Source organism: Furipterus horrens, unplaced genomic scaffold, assembly GCF_987537825.1.
Source record: "Furipterus horrens unplaced genomic scaffold, mFurHor1.1.pri manual_scaffold_30, whole genome shotgun sequence".
Lineage (NCBI taxonomy): Eukaryota > Metazoa > Chordata > Mammalia > Chiroptera > Furipteridae > Furipterus > Furipterus horrens.
This window is the reverse complement of record NW_028327200.1, coordinates 1-21,629: the sequence shown is the minus strand read 5'-3', so window position 1 is coordinate 21,629 and position 21,629 is coordinate 1. Positions and strand designations below refer to the sequence as shown.

The 21,629-nt window shown below is 40.1% G+C and overlaps 1 protein-coding gene across 1 annotated transcript in view; it reads right to left on the bottom strand.

The window, feature by feature from the left end:
- The window catches only part of LOC149990064 (A-kinase anchor protein 4-like), a 41,086-nt gene extending 20,727 nt beyond the window's left edge, over window positions 1-20,359 (bottom strand). Inside the window, exons 1-2 of the mRNA XM_090265682.1 lie at window positions 20,227-20,359; window positions 6,416-6,537 (exon numbers count right to left, since the gene is read on the bottom strand). Coding sequence (XP_090121808.1) covers window positions 6,416-6,537; window positions 20,227-20,359 — 255 coding nt within the window. The remainder of the gene's footprint in view (window positions 1-6,415; window positions 6,538-20,226) is intronic.
- Between the last annotated feature and the right edge of the window lie 1,270 nt (window positions 20,360-21,629).

The following is a 21,629-nucleotide window of genomic DNA, read 5'->3' as shown; positions in this document are numbered from 1 at the left end:
ATATGTTTATCAGTGTTATATCTTCTTTTTTTTTTTTAATAATTTATTTGTTAGTTTGTTTATTTATTTATTTATTTTTAGAGAGAGGGAAAGGAGAAAGAGAGGGAGAGAAACATCACTGTGTGGTTGCCTCTCACTCGCGCCCCCAACTGGGGACCTGATGTGCAACCGAGTCATGTGCCCTGACTGGGAATCGAACCACCGACACTTGGCTCGCAGGCTGACGCTCAATCCACTGAGCCACAGCAGCCAGGTATATCTTCTTGATGGACTGTTCCTTTAAGTATTATGAAATGTCCTTCTTTGTCTCTTTGTATTGCCCTTGCTTTGAAATCCGTTTTGTCTGATATGAGTACTGCTACGCCAGCTTTTTTTTCAGGTCTGTTTGCTTGGAATACTTTTTTATATCCTTTTACTTTCAGTCTATGTAAATCTTTTGTTTTGAGGTGTGTTTCTTGTAGAAAGCAAATATGTGGGTTCTGTTTTCTTATCCATTCTGTTACCCTATGTCTTTTAATTGGGGCATTTAATCCTTTTACATTTAAGGTTATTCTCAACATGTATTTATTCATTTCCCTTTGAACCTCTGTTCCTCTACTCTTTATGTATATATATATATATAAATTTTTTTTTCTCTTTCTTTTTCTTAGACTATTCCCTTTAGCATCTCTTGCAATGCTGGTTTGGTGGAGATGTATTCTTTTAGTCTTCCTTTGTCTGAGAAACTCCTTATTTCCCCTTCTATTTTGAGTGAGAGCCTTGCCGGGTCGAATATTCTTGGTTGTAGGCCTTTGTTTTTCATTGCTTGAAATATTTTTGACCATTCCCTTGTGGCTTGTAGTGTTTCTGTTGAGAAATCGGTTGACAGCCTTATTGGAGCTCCCTTGTAAGTTATTTGCTGTTTTTCTCTTGCTGATTTTAGGATTCTCTGTCTTGGAATGTTGCCATTTTAACTATGATGTGCCTTGGAGTGGGTTTTGGGGGGTTCCTCTTTATTGGAACTCTCTGTGCTTTCTGGACTTGCATAACTCTTTCTCTCATCAGGTTGGGAAATTTTTCTGTCACTATTTTTCCTATCAGTTTATCTATTCCTTGTTCTTCTGATTCCTCTTTGATTCTGATTACTCTTATATTGCTCTTCCTTATGCTATCCTGCAACTCCCTTATCTCTTCTTCATACTTTTTAAATCTTTTTTCATTTTGCTGTATCGTCTGAGAATTTTTTCCTACATTGTCCTCTAACTCACTAATACAATCCTCTGCCTCGTTTACTCTGCTTTTGACTGCTTCTACTGTGTTATTCGGTTCAGAGATTGCATTCTTCATTTCTTCCTGGTTCTTGTTGATAGTTTCTATGTCTTTTTTATGCTGGTGTAGTTCTCTGCAAGTTCCCTGTAATTTTCTTGCAGCTGTTGGTAACTTCCTTGGAGGTTGTCGTAGTTGTTTTTGAGGTTGTCGAGTATATTGAGCTTCTTCACCATCATTGTTTTGAATTCCATGTCTGACATTTGGACTATGTCAATTCCATCTACCTCAAAATAAAACTACCATGCCTCCTTCTTGATTAGAGCACCTCAAGTGGCGAACCTCTTTAGTTTGATAACCCAGCTTGCTTGAACAGACTCACATATTAAAATGGTAAAAGAGAGAGAGAGAGAGAGAGAGAGAGAGAGAGAGAGAGAGAGAGAGAGAGAGAGAGAGGAAGAAAGAAAGAAAAAGAAAGAGAGAGTGAGAGAGAGAGAGAAAGGAAGGAAGAAAGAAAGAAAGAAAGAAAGAAAGAAAGAAAGAAAGAAAGAAAGAAAGAAAAGAAGGAAAGAAGGAAGGAAGAAAGGAAGAAAGGAAGGAAGAACAGAGTGGTAAATATTGAGTATAGTACAACCTAGTAAGATTCTAAGAAGGGAACCATCGGGAAAGGTTGCCACTAATAAGTATGACTTAGGCTGGTCTTTATAAGTTTAGAACAGTCAGAGAAGCATATTCTAAGCAATGGAAATTGCATAAAGGCTTGGAAGAAGAAACATATAGGACGTGGTGTCTCCTGAGGACGAGGCAGCCTCCCCAGGGAGTGGTGATTTATGAGGGAATATGGAGAGCTCTGGAACAAGGAAGGGGCTTTCCAATTTGATTTCAGAAGTGCTAGAGAGTGACTGTGTGTCCTCGAACAGCTAGAGCAATGTAACAAACCTAGTACTGTGCGACCTTAGGACTATAGCAGTTTTCAGGAAAAGCTTACTGGAGAAGATGTGTTGGGGACAGAGGTCACCTGAAGATGAAAGTGCAGACTTGGGAGCAGACAAGAAGAGAAGCAACAGAGCTTGGTTCAAGATTGGAGTCAGGGAGCAGAGAGAGGGAACACTCAAAGCTCACTCTAGGGTTTCTAGCTTGGGTAGTGTTGTAGGTTGAATTGTGTCCCTTTCAAATTCACATGCCTAAGTCCTAATGTGCAGAACTTCAGAACATGACCTTAATTTGGAGACAGGGTCTCTACAGAAGTGATCAAGTTAAAATGACGTTATTAGGGTGGCCTCGATTCATTATGATTGCTGCCCTGGACACAGGGAGAAACCATGCAAAGACAAAGTTGGGGGTCAGGTGTACCACAGATTTCCAGCAAAACAGGACGCTCTCACAAGAAACCAACCTGCCAACACGTTGATCTTAGACTTCTCTGGCCTCTATAACTATGAGAGAATGAATTTCAGCTGCTTTTTACTTATTACTTTTTTAAACAAAAGAAATGTAGTTTCTCACATTTCTGGAGGCTTGCTTAAGATAAAAGTATCATCACGGTTGATTTCTTCAGAGGTGTCTTTCTTAAGCGTATAGATGACCATCTCCCTGTGTCTGTACATGTCTGTTCTCTGTCCATCTCTGTGTCTAAATTTCCTCTTTTTAAATCCACGCCCACTTTGATTTTATTTTAATTTGATTACCTCTTTAAGTATCTCCAAATACAGTCACATTCTGAGGTACTAGAGGTTAGAACTTCAACATATGAATGGAGGGAGCATTCAGCCCATACAGGGAAAGAAGAAAACACAAAAGGGGAGGCAGATGAAAAGAAGGAAAAAAGGGTGAAGGGTATGTATCAGTTTTGAATGGCTTCCTCTGCAGGTCATAGTAATTCACAGAGTATTGAACCAGGGCTTTGCTTTTATCACTGACATTAAGTTCGATGGGGGTGGTGTGCCATCACTGGCTCAGCTGGGAAAAAAGGTCATCAAAGACCAGGCTCTTGCACTATTTCTACTCTGCCATCTTTGCGTTTTTCATCTGAATGCTGGTTGTGTCGCGGGGACAAGATTGCTGTTGCAAACCCAGAGATTCTGTCTGCCTTCAAGACAGGAAGATGGGGAAATAGGCTCTACCGATGATCTCCCTTCTCTGTCCTTTTCATGGAGAAGCCAGGTCTGTCCCGGAAGCCCCCTAACACATTTCCATTTATGTTTCCTTGGCCATAATTGGGTCACGTGGCCAGCCCTGGCCACCAGAAACTCTGGCTTCCCATATCCTTTGGTAAGAGGCAGCAAGGAAGAAGGGGGTCAAGATACCTCATGAATTAGTCAATCAAGTTCAGGTTAGGGAGGGAGAGAGGAGTGAGCAAAAAGAATAGTAGGGAGCTGGGGGAAGAGAAGAAGAGGAAACTTGTCTGCAATCATTTTTAATTACTTTATGAAAAAGACGAAGTTTTCAAATGGTAGCCCTTTCCAGGGTAATCCCCTCGTCTAATCATTAGTTATTGTAATAGCCAAAGTATAGTTCAATAGCTAAACAACCTCTCATCTCTTTGCAAAAACGTATGCATTTCTGCTGCTTTGAAAAGAGTAAAAAATAAAAGAATTGTGTTTGGAAATAACAATACTTCAGAGACAGGCCTTAAACGCTTCCTTTGTCCCTTAAGAAAAGCCCTGCAGAGATATGGCCAAACCAATGTAAGAATCAGCATTCAAAAGAGGAAGGGAGCCCACCCATGAGGGCCCTCAGGGTAAATTTCATGAAAAATCTGGAAGGGATACCCACATGCAGGTACTACTGGCAGGCTCAGGTTTCAACTTAATAGCAAGTAAGGGATTTCAATAAGTTACTTGGGAATAAACATGCAGATTCAAGGAATCCCTGAGTTGAGAGAAACTCTGATTAAAATAAAAATGTTTTAGTCCTGGCATTCTGAGCAAGATATACAATGGGTCAAGAGGCCAAGTAGTGCCCTAACCAGTGTGGCTCAACTGGTTGGGCATCATCCATTAAAGTGAGAAGTCACTGGTTCAATTCCTGCTCAGGGCACATGCCTGGATTGCAGGCCAGGTCCCCATTGGGGCACCTGTAAGAGAGGCAACCGATCGATGTTTCTCTCTCACGCCAATGTTTCTCTCTTCTTTCTCCCTCCCTTCCCTTCTCTAAGAATAAATAAATAAAAAATCTCAAAAGAGAGGCCCTCTATCTCTTCCAACAAAGACACAAAAGACCAAAAATCAGAGAAAGGAAACCTAGAGCTTTATCACTCCAACACACTAGATTTTTGTTGCTGTTGTGTCCTTCCAGAATCTGTGTACATGTATATCTTTTCAGATGTAACCATGGCATATGCACTGCTTCATGTTCTACTTTATTCAATTTTATATCGTACACCGTTCCCATGTTTCTGCACAGTTTTCACTACAATCCTGCACACTTCATTATGCTGCTGAACCATAAGGATTGGGAACACAGGTTGCCTCCATTTTGTTTCTTGAGCTGTTCTTGTGAAAGATGAAGGTCGAGTTCTAAACATTGGAAGAATGCATTGGGGGTAGGCGGAGCAGACTCCATATACCATCTTTACTTCCTAGGTCTGCACTTGACCTTTCCCTGCCTCCCACTCTGCCATCACATTGGGCATCCTCATCACAGGTAGTTGAAAACCCCTGTAACTTTCAGGTACCTTCTTTCCAGAAAAGAAAATATAGGGTTCACTGCCTTCCACTACAGCAGTAACTTTGACAGCCATTCTTCACCTATATAGGATGGTTTCTTTCAAAATCACGTGTCAAGGGGAAGCTGTAACAAAGACAAAAGAAAGCCTCTTTAATATTGTGCTCTGAGTCCTATGTAGTAGGCTTGAGGGACACAGAAGCTTCTCCTGGATCATAAATGGCACGTCCATGCCATAGTGGCCCTTGGGCTTGATAGAGATCTTGCATATCGATTCTTCACAATTCCTCCATCTTTGAAAGCTACAGTTCTTAACAACAAGTTAGTATGTTATATTCTCTCAAACAGTTGTCTGCTTTATGTAAGATTGACACTTGTTTCAGGGTTCCGGGAAACAGACGGTTAGGATAGTTCAAAGTTAGGATATTTAAGCAGTGCTTAATAAAGTGGTCTGTTCAAAGAAGTGTAGGCAGAAGACAGGAAGATCACAACGAAAAGGGAAGTTTACTCCTGCCTTTGTGACAGGTAAGCCCTCACCACACCCAGGTATACTGAGCTCCCAGCACCTGGAAGGGGAAGTGAGGAGAAAGGGGCGCCTAGAGGGAGAGATACTGATGGTGGGGTCCACCCAGCACCGCTCCACATGGGTCTGAAGGGAACCTGCTCTCCTCCCCTTTCTGATCTCCTCAGGGATCCTCCTGGCTGATGCCACCTGGAATCTGGAGGGCAAGGCCTCATATAGTTCACTAGCCAGCCTCCCAAGACACCAGGCAGTGTAAAAAGCAACTCAGGAAAAGCAAGAGGGAGAAATCTGGCACAAAGTTTTTAAGGAAGCATTAAGCTTCTCAAAGGGTACCGACCATGTTCTAAATCCCTAGCTTTCCGGTATTAGACAAGAACATAGCAATGTTTCTCATCTGTAAATGGGGATAATAATAGTTGGCTGAAATGAGGCCAGTGTCACTCCAGGAAGACCAGCCTTAAAAAAAAAAAAAAAAAACTAGAACAGGTTTACATTGATGAATAGGTGGCAGCAGGTGTGTGGGTGATTTGCAGGTACTTTCCCTAAATGGGGCTCTCCCTAATTCACCTTGCTTGATGAAGTAAATTCAATGTTAACAGCTGCTGCCTCTGGAGAACCACATTTGGAGGAAAAGGCAGCAGAGGGTATATGAGGTAGCTTACTCTGCTTAATCTCTCTTCCTTACCTTTGACTTGTTCCTCATAGCTGCAGTTCTTGGACGCAATTTTGTCTCCACTGCTTTGCAATTAACAAATAAAGAGGCTCAAGCCACCCAGTGAGTTTCCCAGCAGCTGTTTATCCAGGCCGCCCTCCAGCTGGAGGGAAACAAAGGCAAAACAAAGAGCATTTTTCTCCCTCCCGGGCCTCGGAGTGACGGTCCCCCAGCTTCCTGATCCTCTTTAATTGATTCTTCAGACTAAAGTGAAGAGGCGATGGACTTCATGCAGCCTCTCCTGGAAGAAGAAAGTTTTTGAAGGAAACCTGCTGCCTGATGAATGGAGGAATTTCCTCCTGCACTGACAGGTTCTCCAGTTTTATGCCTGTACCACACAGGAATTCAGAGGCAGGAGTGTGGACACCGGAAGGAGCAGGTAACGTCTGAACTGGAACGAGAGACAAGAAATAAAAGCCTCAGGTTAGAGTCTTGATCAACATTACAGTTTGGCTTATGCACATTTCTATGAGTTCTGTGCCTAAAAGATATACATTTATAATTTTCTCTGAATACAGTTTCAATGGTCCCCAATTCCAGGGTGAGGAGAAACAGTGGAAGGACTCATGAGGCACCAGCATTTGAAAGTAAGGACAGTGTCACTCGGTGTCGATGGTACCCTTGGGCTGGCCCGTTCTGAATCTTCTAATTGAATTAGATATTAGATAAGCTCTCCTCAAACTTCTAGGAAGGTTATTTAATACTTTCGCTGAAGCAAAAAAACTTGTTACTTTCCAAGCAACCTACTCCCTTTTGAACAGCTCTTTTTAAAAATCATTTTATATGCTTGACATATAGAAAGCTGTACATATTAACGTATACAACTTGATGAGTTTCAGCGTAAGCACACATCCGTGACCATTATTACAATCTGTCATAATGCATCCATCACTTCCAAGTTTCATCTCACCCTCATTATTATTATTATTAGAAAATGTTACCTGATATTTACCTGAATAATGAAAAGGCTGTCTCACAGAACGTTTGTGTCCAAATAAGCTTTTCTAGGTCATAAAGTGGGCTAAGAAAATGATACGTTTTAGACATCTTTAATCCAGGCTTGATGCAAATTATGTCAAGACTTGATGCCTTAAAATTCAATAGCAGGGACTGTAGTGGAAGCAGCTGCTTTTGAGTTTGTTATGTGATAAACTAACCATTAACTTTTGCTTAGAAAGACAAGAGAAGGTCAACTAATATTTACATAACCTTTAAAGTAAATTTTAAGTTGAATCTATACTTACTTGTTTTGTTTTCTTTTTTGTTTTTTAAAGATGTGCTGATCAGTCTCCTTAGCTAAAACAAAAACATTTAGAGGACATTGAAATGTTTGGTTTTGTTGTTGTTGTTGTTAATTGTTCCACCTTGAGACCATGGATGTTTATCATAGAAAATGGTATTAGAGTATTTGTTGTAGAAAACTACAAAGTTCACTTCAAGTTGTGATCTATGTTTGGCAGAGAGATTTGGTCTATTTCTCTAACCTTGCAATGGCCTGCTGATTGTCACCTTACTGATTCACGATGTGCTAACTTACATGTAAATACACGATAGAGACCATTACAGAGTTATTTTTTTAGAAAGTTTTATTGTTTATGCTATTACAGTTGTGTAGGAATACAAGTCTTTATTTCTCAGGGATGAATGTGAGGAGTGCAATAACTGGGTTGTATGATAACTTTATGTGTTGTATGATAACTTTATGTGTTGATTTTTAAAAACAAACTACCCTACAGGAATACAGACAGAGTCAGAAATGTTCACGCCCCTTTGACTTCAATGGATAGATCTTCTATACAGAAAACCAACAAGGAGAGAGCGGCCTTAAATGACACATTAGACCAAATGTATTTAATTGATATCTTCAGAGCATTTCATCCCAAAGCAGCAGACTATATGTACTTTTTAAGTGCACATGGAACATTTTCTAGGATAGACCACATATTAAGACATAAGTATGTTATTAAACAATGAATGGGTCAACAATGACATCAAGGGAGAAATCAAAAGATACCTTGAAACAAATGAAAATAAGGACACAACAATTCACACTCTGTGAAAACACTGGGAAAGCAAGCAATCCTGAGAAATAAATTCATATCATTGCAGGCCTATCTCAAAAAAAACAAGAAAAAGCTCAAATGAACGATTTCACTTTACACTGAAAGGAACTTGAAAAAGAATAACGAACAAAACCCAAAGTGAGCAGAAGGAAGGAAATAATAAATATCACAGCTGGAATAAATAAAATAGAATCTAAAAAAGATACAAAAGATTAATATATCTAAGAATTGGTTCTCTGAAAAGATAAGAAGGATTGGCAGGCCTTTCACCAGACTCATCAAGAAAATAAAAGGATGCAAATGAATAAAATCAGAAATGTAAGCGGAAAAATAACAACTGACGCCAAAGAAATACAAAGACTTATAAAAAAGATATTGCGAACAACAATAAAATATGCCAACAAACTGGACAACCTGAACGAAATGGAGTAATGCCTAGAAACACACACTCTTTCAAAAACAAATCAAGATGAATCAGAAAATCTTAGTAGACATATTACACCTGGTGAAATTGAAGCAGTAATAATAATCTTTAAAAACCTCCCAACAAACAAATGCCCTGGACCAGATGGCTTCACAGGTGAATTTCACCAAACATTCTGAGAAGAACTAACACCTCTCCTCAAACATTTTAAAATAAAATTGAAGGGGAGGGAAGACTCCCGGACTCATATTATGAGACCAGCATTATTCTAATTCCAAAACCTCGTAAAAGATTCTACAAAGGAAGAAAAATATAGCCCAAAGTCCCTGATGAACACTGATGCTAAAATCCTCAACAAAATATTAGCAAACCAAATATGGCGATGCATCCAAAAGGTCACAGATCTTTATCAAGTGGGATTCACTCCAGAAATGCAAGGTTGGCACAACATTCACAAATCAAAAAATGTGATTCACCTATTTAAAAAATGAAGGATAAAACCACATGATCATATCAATAGATGCAAAAAAAGCTTTTGATACAATCCAGCACCCATTTTTGATACAAACTCTCAGCAAAATGGGAATAGAGGAAACATACCTAAACATAATAAAGGCCATATATGACATACCAACTGCCAGCACCATACTCAATGGGCAAAAACTACAATGTTCCCCTCAAGATGAGGAACAAGGCAGGGATGTCCACTTTCACCTCTCTTATTCAACGTAGTACTGGAAATCCTAGCCATAGCAATCAGACAAGAAGAAAAATAAAACCCATCCAAATTGGAAAGAAAGAAGTAAAACTGTCTTTCTTTGCAGATGAAATGTTTTTGTACATAGAGACTCCCAAAGATTCCACAAGAAGTTACTAGAATGGATAAATGAATTTCACAAAGTAGCGCGGTACAAAATTGATATCCAGAAATCAGTTGCATTTTACAAGCCAATAACGAACTAACGGATAGGGAAACTGAGAAAACAAGTCCATTCACAATTGCTTCAAAAAATATAAAATCCCTAGCAATAAACCTGACCAAGGATGTAAAAGACCTCTTCTCAGGAAATTACCAGACATTGAAGAAGATACAAGTGGAAACACATACTGTGTTCAAGCATAAGAAGAATTAGCATCATTAAAATGTCCAAGCCACCCAGCAATCTGTAGATTCAACACAAGTTCCATCAAGAACCCATGGCATATTTCACAGAGCTAGAACAAATATTTAAAAGTTGAGATGAAACCGCAAAAGGCAACAGGGATCCTGAGAGAAAAGAAGAAAGTTGGCGAAATCACGCTACTTAATGTGAAACTATACAATTAAGCCATAGTATTCAAAACAGCATGGCTCTGGCATAAAAAAAGCACATGCCTGTATCAGTGCAACAGAACAGAGAGCCCAGAAATAAATCCACACCTTTACACTCAATTAATATGTGACAGAGGAAGCAAGCACACACACAATGGACTAAAGAATGCTTACTCACCAAATGGTCTTGGGAAAGTTGGACAGATACATGCAGCAAAATGAAACTAGGCCACATTCTTACACCACACACAAAAATAAATTCAAAATGGATTAAAGATTTAAATATTAGACCTAAAACCATAAAAGTCATAGAAGAAAACCTAGGCAATAAAATATCAGGCATGGCTTGTAGCAATATTTTATTGGATATATCTCCCCAGGCCAGGGAAACAAAAGAAAACATAAACAAATGGGACTACATCAAACTAAAAAAGCTATTGCACAGCAAAGGAAAACATCCACAAAATAAAAAGACAACCCACAGAATGGAAGAACATACCCACCAATACATCTGATAAGAGGTTAATATCCAAAATTCATTAAGAATTTACAAAACTCAACACCAAAAACCCAAGTAACCCACTTAAAAAGTGGGCAAAGGAGCTGAATAGACAGTTCTCCAAAGAAGGCATACAGATAGCCAATAGACATATGAAAAGGTGCTCAATGTCACTGATCATCAGAGAAATGCAAATGAGGACCACAATATGATATAACCTCACACCTGTCAGAGGGGTTATCATCGATAAGTCAAAAAGCAATAAGTGCTGGTGAGGATGTGGAGAAAAGGGAACCCTCCTGTACTGTTGGTAGGAATGCTGATTGGGATGCAGTATGGAGATACCTCAAAAAAATTAAAAATAGGTCTGCCTTTTGACCCAATGTTCCCACTTCTGGGGATATATCCGAAGGGACACAAAACACTAATTTGAACGGACATAAGCACCCCTGTGTTCATTGCAGCATTATGTACAATCACCAAGATACGGAAGCATCCCAAGTGTCCATCAGTAGATGAGTAGATAAAAGAAGTATGGGGCATTTCGTTTTAAATGCTGCTAAGTCGTAAAAAAGAAGAGCAAGCAGGTTTTTACCCTTTGTAACAGTATAGACAGACCTGGAGAACATTATGCTAAGTGAAATAAGCCAGTCAGAGAAAGACGAATAAAAAGGACTTAAGGAAAAAACGCAAAGACCTTTCAAACTCATGGAGAATGGATAATATGCTATTAAATAATGAATGAGTTAACAATGACATCAAAGAATAAATCGAGAAGTTTCTGGAAAAAAATGGAAAGGAACACACAACAACCAAAAACCTATGGGATACAGCGAAAGCAGGCCTGAGAGGAAAGTTCTTAGCAACACAGGCCTACCTAAAAAGGATAGAAGAATCTCAAATAAAACATCTAACCCTACAGCTACAAGAACTAGAGGAACAACAACAAACAAAGCCCAGAGCGAGTAGAAGGAAGGAAATCATCAAGATGAGAGCAGAATTAAATGACATAGAGACTAACCAAACAATTCAAAAGAGCAACAAGAGTAGGAGCTGCAGCTGGTTCTTTGAAAAGATAAAGAACACCGACAAGCCTTTAACCAGGATCATCAAGAAAAAAGGAGAGAGGACCCAAATAAATAAAATCAAAAGTGAAAGAGGAGAAATCACAACCGATACCACAGAAATACAAAGGATTGTAAGAAATTACTACGAACAACTGTATCACAAGAAATTTGGCAACCTAGATGAAATGGACAGATTTCTGGAAACATATAACCTTCCAAAACTGAATCAAGAAGAAGCAGAAAGCCTGAATGGACCGATAACAAGTATTGAAAATAGAAACAGTAATCAGAAAACTCCCAGCACTCAAGAGCCGTGGACCGGATGGCTTCACAGGCGAATTTTATAAAACATTTAGGGAAGAACTATAGCCTATCCTTCTCAAACTACTCCAAAAAATTCAAGAAGAGGGGAGACTTCCAAACTCTTTCTATGAGGCCAGTATTTCCCTAATTCCAAAACCAGGTCAAGACACCACAAAGAAAGAAAACTACAGGTCAATATCGTTGATGAACAGAGATCCTAAAATCCTCAACAAAATATTGGCAAACTGGATGCAGCAACACATTAGAAGGATCATACACCACGATCAAGTGGGATTCCTTCCAGGGCTGCAAGGATGATTTAATGGATGATAGCAAATACTATATATATTATATGCTATCACCTAATACAGGAAACTAATGAACAACACAAACAAACGAGCACCTGAACCGGAGGCATGTAAGCAAGGAGCAGGTTCACAGTGACAAGAGGGGAGCAGGGAGGGAGAGAAGTGGGGTAAGAAGGGGAATGGTCTAGTCAAAGAGCATGTATAAATGACCATTGACATGGATAATGGGGTGGGGATTGACTATGGTAAAAGGGGTGGGCAGGGTGGGGGGAAGCAATTGTGAATTAAGTGGGACAGCTATAACACATAAACAAACAAACAAAAAACTTTAGAGGGATAAAAAAATAAAAGCTAAATAAATAAATAAATAAATAAGCCAGCAAACCTCCCCTGCATCTCAAAAAATCTCTTCACATTAAAAAAAAAAAAAAAAAAAAAGGAATTGTAATACCTAAGCCAATGTTGGGAGGGGAAAAAAATGGAAAAAGTGGGAGGAATCAAGATCTATCTAATCGAAGAAGGTTATGATGGAAGACGGGCAGAGACATGGATTAAGGGACCAGACAGAAAATGCAAAAACTGACCCATATAACTCCTCTGAACTGGTTTGGACAAGGGAGAAAAAGGAATTCAGTAAAATAGTCTTTCAACAAATGATGCTACAGCTATCGCACAGCCATGGGAAAAAAAATAAACTTCAACCTAAGTCTAACACTTTATTCAAAAACTAACTCAAAATGGATCATGGACTTCGATGTAAAATATAAAACTGTAAACGTTTCAGAAAAAAATAGCACAGTGGAACATGTTTAGGAACTGAGGCTAGGCAAAACGTTCTTGGTTTCACACCTAAAACACAATTCATTAAAGAGAAAATCAATAATCTGGAACTTAGCAAACTGAAAACATTTTGCTCTGTGAAAGACTGCTAAGCAGATGAAAAGAAAAGTTTCACCGTAGAAAAAATATTTTCGAACTCCGTATCTGAGAAATGACTAGGAGCTAGAGTACACAAAGTACTCTGAAAATTCAACAGTAAAAAGGCAAACAATCCAACTGGAGCATGGCCAAAAGGCATGAAGAGATATTTCCCCAAATAAGATGGCAAAAAAGCACATCAAAAGATGTTTGGCATTATTAGCCGTTAAGAAAATGTAAAGTAAAACCACAATGTGCTATCACTATATCCTATCAGAATGGCCAAACTAAAACACTGTGACAACACGAACCCCGAGAAACTGGATTATTGCTGGTGGAAATATAATGATAAAACCACCTCGGAAAAGTCTGGCCGTTTTTAAAAATTAATTAATTTATTCTTATTGTATTTCTTTCCATTACCATTGAGTCCCCTTGTAGCCCCCTCCTCCGTAATCACCACACTGTTGTCCATGTCCATGAGTCCCTTTCCCTCTTTGTTCAATTCCTCCCCACTACCCTCTCCTCACCACTTAGCTGTCATCCTGCTCTCTATCTATGAGTCTGTCTCTATTTTGCTTGTTAGTTCCGTTTCTTCATTAGATTCCATGTATGAGTGAAATCATATGGTATTCATCTTTCTCTGACTGGCTTCTTTCACTTAGCATAATGTTCTCCAGGTCTATCTATACTGTCACAAAGGATAAAACTTGCTTTCTCTTCCTTTTTTACGGCTTAACCGTATTCCATTGTGTAAATGTCCCATAGTTCTTTTACCTACTCATCTACTGATGGGCACCTGGGCTGCTTCCGCATCTTGGTGATTGTAAATAATGCTGCAATAAATGTAGGGGTGCTTATGTCCTTTCGAATTAGTGCTTTGAGTCCCTTTGGATATGTTCCCAGGAGTGGGATTACAAAGGCAGATCTATTTTTAATATTTTGAGGTATCTCCATACTGTATTCCACAGTGGCTGTGCCAATCTGCATTCCCACTAACAGTGCAAATGAGTCCCCCTTTCTCAAATGATAGCCATTCTGATAGGTGTGAAGTGATATTTCATTGTGGTTGATCTATCATTTTTAATAATTCCAATATTCAGACTTTTTCAGAAATATGTTCTAACATTTTTACCTCTGTTAAAAGCCATATCTTCCTGCCTCTTTGTATGCTTTATACTTTTTTGTTGATAACTGGACATTTTGAGTATTATAATGAGCTAACTCTGAAAGTCAGATTCTTGCCCTCCTTAGAGATAGCTTTTTTTTTTTTTTTTTTTTTTTTTTTTTTTTTTTTTTTGTATTTTGGGAGTTGTAGTCATCCATTGTTTGAAGTGACTTTTCCAAATTAATTTTGCAAAATCTGTATTCCTTGTTGTCTGTGGTTACTAACGTTTCTGTTCTATTATCTCTGTCATCAGCTTGTGAGCTGACAGAGATGTCCTGACACGAATGGATTTTTTTTTAAAATGTGTGTGAGATGTATTTATTTTTATATCATCTGATAGATGTTGCCATGGAAGCCGCTGAAGCCAGAGGGGGGTGGAACAAAGGGAACAGTCTTCACTGGTCACTCAGGGAACCACCAGACCAGCCAAAATACATAGCCCTAACATTTTCTAAGGCCTCACCATTTCCCTGGCACCAGCCAACTGTTCTAGGAAGGTAGAAAGCAGCAGGGTTGAGGTAGAGAATGGTAGCTGGTTCACACTCACAGCGCTATTACCAAAGTTAGTTCAGCTGCCCTTCATCAAGCACTCCCTAGTTATTGGGTCTGATCGGGTTCCAGAGTTCTGAAATAGTTAACTCTGATTGCTTTTGCCAGCTTAATGGTTGTTTCAGTGGAGTGACTGACTCCTGGAGCTTACTATTGTGATAGTTTCTGAGACATCTCTGGTAGTTGTAGATACTATAAGTACCAAATACATTTATATATTTGGCAGTATACTGACGGCATCACTTCACCTGTTCAAGTAAAGCTTAGAGACCTTATTTCTACTTGTAATCCTTTACTTTTACCCATTTATAACATAATTATCTGAAGTATCTTTTATACTTACATTTAGGACCTCTTCAGACAATGATAAAATTGTGGTATACCATCAAACATAATTTATAAAACTCAAGAGGAAAAGGAAAGCCTATTGTGTTTACCTCTATATTTTGGTCTGTTGCATTTTTTTCCGTTGTGACCCAAGGTTCCCTTTGTCAATATTTCTCTCTTTCTTCAGAATTTTCTTTCGCCATTCTTGCAGGATGAGTCTACTGACAACAATTTTTCTTTCTTTTCCTTTATTTCAAAATGTATTGATGTCCAATTCACTCTTGAAGGATATTTTACTGCATATACAAATCTGGTTTACAGTTTTTTCCCAACTCTTGAATAACGTTATGCCACTTCTTTCTGGCCTCCATGACTTCTGATGGTTTTCAAGATTTCCTTTTTTATTTTTATTTTTGTCTTTAGTGTTCAGAGGTCTGCGTATGTTGTATCTTGGTATTGATTTCTTTGGATTTATCCCTTTTAGAATTCAACTCAGCTTCTGAAATCTATAGGTTTATACATTTTACGGCACTTTGGAGGCTTTCATTGTATGGCTACTTTTCCAGCATGTCCTCTTTCTCCTCTCCTTTCTGGGATTCCAATGATATCAATGTTTGACCGTGAGTTATATTCCTCCAAATCCCCAAGGCTCTCTTAATTTTCTTTAAGTCTATTTTCTCTCTGTTTTTCAGATGAGGAAATTTCTATTGCTTTATTTTCAAGGTCACCGATTATTTCCTCTATCACTCTTTTTTGCTGCTGTGGACACTATCCATTGTGCTTTTTAAAGTTTCAGCATTGTACTTTTCAGTTCTAAATTATCCTTTTGTTTGTATTTCATATCTTATGCTTCTTTGCTTAAAACTTTTATTTCTTTGCTGAGAGTTTCTATTGGTTTCATGTACAACAATTGCTTATTGGCGTATTTTTGTGATGTCTTCTTTCAAGCCTTTGTCAGATCGTTTTAATGACGTTACTGACAACACAGATAAATGGTTGGCTTTGTTAGCACTGGGTGCTGATGAAAGCCACTGACTCTCCATCAGGCCTCCTTTGACTACCACAGAAGAGAAGGAAAAAGCCATCTTGTTACTGCCAGATGGGCCTTGAACTCGTGGCTCTTCACGTGGTCTCCACTCACACGTGTGTTTAAGGGAGGCCTCATTATCAGCTAACAGAGATCAAGCTCTGATTCTACTCAGCTTTCTCTGACACCACTCCAGTTTTGGGAGGTTGGGTGTGGAACCCCTATTAAATATTTGTGTAGGTGGAAACCTAGTCTTCTCTCACTCAGCCTTTTCTTGCATGGGTGGGGATGAGGCCATAGATTTTCCCTGTGGTGGTTGGCTGTGGTAAAGTGGTTATTGTATAAAAGTTTCTGTCCTGCCAGGCTAGTTTTCTGTCCACACCTCTCTTGGGGCTTTTGTGACTGTTGTTCATATCTGTTGGTGTTTTCAGTTTGCTGGCCTCTTCAGCTAAGTTTGTGATATGTGAAGCAAAAAGAAAGACGAGGAAATTCATCATTTTGTCATTTATTTTTGCATTCTGAGGCCTTTCGGTAGTCTGCCTTCTCTCCACATTTCAGAATCTTCTGTTGTTTGATAAATATATATTATTTCCAGAGTTTTTAGTTATAGTTAGCAGAAAGAATATGGAAAAGTATGCTTGGTTCGTCCTCTAAGAGGCAGAAGTCAGGATATGATTTTTACTGTGAAGTGGAAAGGAGAACAACTATAGCGTGGGTCACAACGTATTTATGGAAATTCTGGTCAGGGAAAATAAGTACAATTTCTTTCTCTTGAATACTTGATTTTCAGAGAGCAGCAAAGAATCCACTCCTAACTTGGCTCTTAGAGGTACAGTTAAAACTGAAACGACCTATGTGGTAGAAGAGCCATTGAAGACATTGACTAGAGGTTCAGACCAGAGCATGTTCATTGTAAGAGACATCAAAGGGACCTTGAATGAAGCCCCAGGCTTCTTGCCCTTCTGCCGGTGGCTTTGGCATTATCTTCATCAGCAGGTGATGCTTGAGGTAGTGGAAAGACAAGAACTAAAGCAGCAAGAAGTAGTGAAGATACAAGTCAAAGATTCCTTGTGATAACAATTCTTGTTAGCTCCTTTGATTGTCTTGTCTTCATATTCACCCAGGAACGCAGAAGGAGCTGATAGTACTACTGCTCTGATTCCCTGAAGAAGATAACCCTAGCGGTAGGTAGGGGGAACATGGTGCCAAGATTCAAAGGGACAGCATTTCCTTCTTATTTTTCCAGAGAAGAATGTGCATTTGGGTTCAAAAACCCCAACTTTACACTCACCAAAGAGACGGTATTACTGCCTAATTGTACGTAGACCCTCAGAAGCACGTTGATGGCCCATTTCACCGAGGAGGGTGTTACAGCCACCCACATTCTCAGGTAGTTGAGATGATGTAGCTAAGACCATGTGGAACTCGGCGGTGCCTTAGTGGTAGAAATGTCAATATCTTCTATCATCTCAGCTTCAATGGAGGGTTTGTGAAGGAAATGACATAGAAATAAGACTTCTCCTTGGGGAATCACCTCATCCTTGACTAATGAAGCAAAAATGACTCCAATTTATTTCTCAGGTTTTATAGGAAATCCTCCACTTTGACTGCTTTCTCTTAAGCCTAATGTCTACTATGAGGTCCACTTCTTAGCCAGTTTCTCTAAGTCCCACGAATAGAAAGAGAAGGAGAGAAGCTCAGTCTGTGTCTCTTAGATCAGGATATAAAACCCTAAAACCATCCACATACCTAAGAGACAATGCAAAGAAACAAAACTCTGAGTCGATCTGCTTCTTATCCAAGAAATTAACTGTTCAATTCACACTCAGATAATAAGAAAAGTGATGTCCGTGAAATGCTCCTTCAAGGTGTATAAGTACAATGCACCTAGCTATGGCCACAACTTATACCAATTGTCTCAGCCAAAATAATTCCTGTGATATATCTGAGATTATTCCGAGGTACAACCTTCTCTTCAACAAACCCTAACATGATTTTTCCTAGCATAGATTTAAATTGGTTTCAATATGTATTACTAGAAATTTGAATTATTTTATTTTTAGAACCAAAGCGCATGCAGAAACTATTTATTTCCTCGACTGCCTTCCATTTATGTGTCATAGCTGGCCCTTTGTCTTCTGGGCCTTCAAAGCAGTCTGACTTTCTCATGTATTGCCCACCTGTGAAGTTCCCTGGTTCTGCCGTAGACAAGAGAGTTTCCCATCATGATCTCTGAAGTATTGCTATAAAACTTGGAATAGGGAGAGAGTTCCACCTGCAATGCAAGGAGCCTGAGTACTATGACCCGAATGTTTGTGTGTTCCTAAGTTACATATGTTGAAATCCTAATGCCCAGTGTTACAGCATTAGAAGGTGGGCTTTAGAGAGACAGTTAGGTCATGAGAATGGTGCCCTCACAAATAGGATTAATGCTCTTATAAAAGGGACCCCAGCAAGCTCCCTAGCTCTTGCACCATGTGAGGACACAGAGAGAAGGCTAGAAACCAGGAAGATGACCCTCAGCTAACCATGCTGGCTCCCTGGTCTTGGACTTCTAGCCTCCAGAACACTGTGAGAATTTAATTTCTGTTGTTTACATGCCACCAGTTCTGTGGTATTTTGTTACAGAAGACTGCACAGATTAAGACAGGGTGTTTCTGGAATATGTGTTTATTGGCTGCCTGTGTCACTGGCGAAGGGCTTCTTGCCCCACCCCCTCAAGGTAGAAATCAAGAGAGGAAGCAAAACAGATTCAAAGAAGAGGGAGAGGAGCTAGGGAGGGAGCTTTGTTCATCAAGGGAGCACACAGTAATGTCGACTGTGGCTCTCAAACTGCTGCCAGGGCCTGGCTTATGTAGGGCTGGGTTCTTCACATAGGTAGGTGCAGAGAAGGTGTCTTTGCGTTCCAGGTTCCCACCATGAGCTCACATCAACTGATGCAGGCACATAGCAGAGCTCTTTGGGGAGTGCCTGAAAAGAAACTTGAAACCTATCTAGGCAAGGCTTTAAAAAGAACTGAAGAGCATTCCCATCCATTGGTGAGGAGAAGCTCAGATTGTATCTCTTAGATCAGGATATAAAATTCTAAAACCATCCACATACCCAAATGTGGCTCCTGCAGTATCCCTCTTCCTTATCCTCTCTTCAGGAGACACTGTCACAGTGAGGACACCTGCATCAGGGCTCTGCTTCCCCTCTTACTCACCAAAGCGCTCAACCTTACAGAGCAGGTTCTTTCCTGCTACTAGCCCTGAGCTCCCAGTCCCACAGAAGAAAAGAAAAATCATTCCCACTGCTGTCATATGACTCTGGCCCTACAAATTAGCAATACTTCAACACTCTGCTCTTCTATGGGAGCAATATTTTTATTTTATTATTGCTCCTTTTGATTTTAAGAAAACAAAGGTTAATATTTTTATTTTACAGATAAAAAAGAAGTGAAGACAAGAGCACGGGATTACACTTTACCAACATTAGCTTCCCCCAAAGAAAAAAGACAGCAAATCTATAGAACCCAGGTCTTTTGGCTTCCTAATCGTGTAATTCTTTTACAAATCCCCGATCTTTCACCCACACACACTGTTGGAAACTCCAAAACGTCTGGGATATTTCCCAGGTTTTCTGAACTTGCAGAAGCGGTGGGTATGGTTTTTGCAACAAGGGTCTGACATCATCCATGGGTCCACAGTGGAACTGGACTTTGTCTTCCCCTGGAGGAGAGGGAGGGAGTTGGCCTGTCTGAGACTGCAGCATCCTGGAATATCTGAGGGTATACCCAGCTTGCTGTGGATCCATTGTGCTCATAGCTTAAGTAATTATTCATTCTGATGTGTCTGCAATAGGTCCCAATTTGTGCCATTGTCTTAGGGAAATTATTAGTAGAGCCCCCTTTCACTTTATAAGGTTTTGGTGGAAGATTTCTAAGCCTACGTATAGTCAACGAGGGCTTGGCCTAATGCTTTCTCTTCGGCTAAATGTGATGTGAAAGAGTTCTGTCATTCCTCTTCCTGTCTACAGGGCAGTGCTTGCGACTCTCTCCCCTTGATACCAAAGGACCCAGACTTGTTCACACTGAGCAGGAGACAAACAAATTCTTCCCTGACATCAGAGCTCACCAGCTTTGTCTCTGCAGTCGCTGAAGTCAGCACTCTGGGTCCCACCTCGCTGCCAGCTTGTTTCTGCCAAACCATGCTCCATGCCCTGCGTTATGGAGCTTTCCCCATCGTGACCTCTCCAACTGGACTGCATGGCCCCATGTGTCCACCAACGGCATGGCCTTCAGCATTTAGTCAGTATCTCTAAGCCTCAATTGTCTGAGCTGTGAAATGGGGAGAATAATGCCTAAATATTGGGGTTCTTATGAAAGCATATGAGGTACTTCCTGTGACAGGGCATTGCAAGTTCAAAGTTCCATATTGTCTTGATTGAAATTTCGCGGTTAGTGTCTCCAAGGGTCTCTCCTAGCCATAACCCTAGATATGTGTCCCACTTGGACCAAAACTAATCACCCTGGTGATGAATGATGTTCCAACCTACCAGGCATAGTCAAGTTCTCAGCCTTCTGTGTCCAAAGTGGGGCCATTACATTTCCACCAGTAGGAGGATTAAGCTCTTTCTCAGTCTCCCAAACTAGTCATGGCTGGAAGCAGAATAAAGAGTATTTTTACCAGTTCTTCACCCAGGGGCTTGGGAATAAGGGCATTTTGCTTTTGCTTCAAAAGTAAACCAGAACCTAGAATCTGAGAAGGTGGCTCTCATTTTGCTCCCAAGCCCCATCCCCCACTGCCCAGTACTACAAACCCTGCCTTGTTCTCCCCAGCCCTCTTCTAAGCAGAAGGGCTCTGAATTCCAGACTGATGGCTGGGGCTTTACTCCACAGGGCCTCGTGATGACAACTGCATGGGATTCTAAATCTAAACCTCTCTCTGTGTTAGAGCACTTGTTGCTACTAGGCCTTGGGCCCACCTTCCTTGAATCCCCACCTGGCCCAACACTGCCATGTACATGTAAACATCCTTCGTGGCGAGCCAGATGGAGTTATGTACCCACACTGACAGATGAGTGGATTCTGTTAGTTTCAGTCCCACCTGGGTGGGAGCGCATAAGTACAATATTTTACCAGGTCCCCTACTCAGTGACCGGTACTGAGGAATCCTGAGACGAGACTCAACAAAGGAGGAACCAGAGCACCTTCCTTACTTAGTGTTAAACAGAGTCTTGGCATTTCCATCTGTGTACACATGACCTCAGCTGCCCTGATGTGCCCTAGCCCTGCTCTGACTTCTAAGACAGTCTTCCCTTTTCTTTAGTGAGGGGTTGAGAAGAAGAGGTTGCCTGTGGACAGAGGTGCTAACCTGAACTTGGTTACATTGGATCTATGACCTTACACTCTCTCTGTGCTCCATACCTTTAAAGCCACACATTTAATCTCAGAGAGGCTGTTAGAATCATTGTTCATCCATGCAGGAAAACAATTCATGGAAAATGAAATTAGACAGAAAATAATAGAGGAGCTTAT